The following is a 2,500-nucleotide window of genomic DNA, read 5'->3' as shown; positions in this document are numbered from 1 at the left end:
GTGTGTGTGTGTGTGTGTGTGTGTGTGTATGTGTGTATGTGCATGTGTGTGTGTGTGTGTGTGCTTGTGTGTGTGTGTGTGTGTGTGTGTGTGTGTGCTTGTGTGTGTGTGTGTTGTGTGTGTGTGTGTGTGTGTGTGTGTGTGTGTGTGTGTGTGTGTGTGTGTGTGTGTGTGTGTGTGTGTGTGTATGTTCGTGTGTGTGTGTGTGTGTGTGTGTGTGTGCTACAGGCTATGTGGGGACCAGTATTCACTACATCGCAGGGCTCATCTCCATCACGGCCTGCTGCTTCATCCTCGCTCTCATCTTGGTCTTCTGTTATTTCAGGTGAGTCCCTCTTGCTTTGTGTGTCTCTGTGTCTCTTTCTCTCCGTGCTCCCCCTCTCCCTCCCCCCCCTCTCTCTCTCTCTTTCTCTCGCTCTCTATTTCTCTCTCTCTCTCTCTCTCTCTCTCTCCCTCTCTCTCTCTCTCTATTTTTCCCACACTATTTCTCTCTCTGTGTCTCTGTGTCTCTGTGTCTCTCTGTCTTTATCTCTCTCTCTCTCTCTCTCTCTCTCTCTCTCTCTCTCTCTCTCTCTCTCTCTCTCTCTCTCTCTCTCTCTCTCTCTCCCCCTCTCTCTCATCCACCCCTCAGTCTACTCCACTTGCTGATATTTCTGCTTGATAAATGTCTCTGAGGTAGCGGAGGCCACACCACAGATGCTATATGTGATGCCGGTGGACTGTGCAGTCAGTTCCTCTTACATGATTTTTACTTCGACATACGCTATATTTCTATGTGTTGAATAGAAACCCACAAATGTGCAACTGCACGCTCTGTGTAACTCTGTGTAACTGTGTGCTGTTTCTACACGACCCACAACACTTTTTTGCATCTAGAAGCATTTACTATATGTGGTTTTCATATTAAATTATTGTTAGTTTTGTCTCGGTTGTTGGCTGTGTGCTATGTTCACAAGCCACAAGGGACTGCACAAGAGCACTGGCATGGACGCTGCTGGTAAATTCTTGTCTGGTTCGCTATTTGTTTCGTGATGCAGATCTCGAGGCTCTGTGGGGAAAAAATGCTCAGCCTTTGGTCTGGCTTTTCACCAGGGGTGATTTGTTTGTGAAGAGATTGTTGCAGGCGTCAGGCTTCAAGCCACACTTTAGTAGTCTGCCATCTTCCGTAGTCAGTCCTCATGTTGGAAGTGATATTGCTTCTCAGAGACAGCTTAGCTGTACCAAAGTTAGTGTAGTTTTAGTCCACAGAGTAAATCGAAACAACTTGAAAAGTGCCTTTTGCCTTAAAATTGAAGAAACACTGATGTTGTGGGGCATCATTTGTCTAAGGTTTAGGGAATTGGTCTTGGGATTGATTGACTTGTTTGTTTCAGTCCTACGCGTCCTGGAAGGAAGAAAGTGGAAAAGTAAAAGTTTAATGTAAAAGTAAATAATTATTTTTTTCCCTTGTAACAAAAATATTGTTGTCACTCTGTAGTCACCTTTCTTATGGAGTAGATTGGAAAAGGTACTTTTAGTCTTGGAACCACTTGTTCATTGGAAATAAACCCCACTACATTCTTTAGGGGAAAATATTTACTATGAACACTATGGCATGACAAGGTCCTTGAATGACAAAAGACCAACAAAGGTCGGCGTCTGCGCCTGCACTTAACACTCGTGTATTGCTTGGTGCGTGCACTCCCAAAAAGTAGTAATCACTCAAGATAATGGAAAAAAAGGAGGCGCACACAACACAAGGCTTGTGTGACAAGGTCCTTTTAATATCCCCGATCTGCTTGCAGGTACAAGCGGCAGGAGTCGCGGCCGCGCTACAGCATTGGCCTGGAGCAGGACGACACCTTCATCCCCTCCGGAGACTCCCTGAGGGACCTGATAGAGCAGTCCCAGAGCTCCGGCAGTGGATCAGGTCTCCCTCTACTGGTAAGGGCTGGGATTGCATCTTTTAGAAAAGAAATAGCACTAGGGGTGTCAAACTCAAATTCCCAGTGGTGGGCCCAAATCTGGGGTGAAGTTGCAGGCCAAATTCTATATTAATTCAAAAAATGCACTGAAATTGTGTAGACATGCACATGATACTTAAAGTTAGGCAAATAACACAAACACTCATTCTCTTCATATTCGTATACCTGTATGTACTGACCTGGACCCACTCATGATACGTGTAATGCACAATTTCCCTTCAAGTCTTATTATATATAAATGATGTTTGTCTATGTGTATGGTGTACATGTGCCAACTGTAATGCACATTCAAAATGATCTCTTGGGACAAATAAAATGACACCACACACCCTCGTTGACATCACTGAAGTAACCTGTATCAATAGTCTGGGGAATTCTTCAATCCAGGTCGTGTTATCCATGGAGTTTAGATGTAAGCCACTGGACTACTTCTCTCTATTGGAAGCAAATTGCAAATAAGTACCACAAAAGTCAATTTGCTTTCAGCTAAAGTCTTTGGATAACCTAAATCACTGTGTTGAGCTGTCAATCGGAAA

General features: G+C 44.3%; 1 protein-coding gene across 3 annotated transcripts in view; it reads left to right on the top strand.

Moving 5' to 3' along the window:
- Positions 1-2,500, top strand: part of bmpr1bb (bone morphogenetic protein receptor, type IBb) — a 170,694-nt gene that overhangs the window by 157,636 nt on the left and 10,558 nt on the right. For all 3 annotated transcript variants that reach the window (XM_063211695.1, XM_063211696.1, XM_063211697.1), the window contains 2 exons: positions 229-325; positions 1,785-1,923. In XM_063211695.1, the coding sequence (XP_063067765.1) occupies positions 229-325; positions 1,785-1,923 (236 nt within the window). The remainder of the gene's footprint in view (positions 1-228; positions 326-1,784; positions 1,924-2,500) is intronic.

The sequence above is a fragment of the Engraulis encrasicolus genome, chromosome 12 (assembly GCF_034702125.1).
Source record: "Engraulis encrasicolus isolate BLACKSEA-1 chromosome 12, IST_EnEncr_1.0, whole genome shotgun sequence".
Classification (NCBI taxonomy): domain Eukaryota; kingdom Metazoa; phylum Chordata; class Actinopteri; order Clupeiformes; family Engraulidae; genus Engraulis; species Engraulis encrasicolus.
The sequence above is the reverse complement of the archived record's forward strand: the minus strand, read 5'-3'. Positions and strand labels throughout refer to the sequence as shown.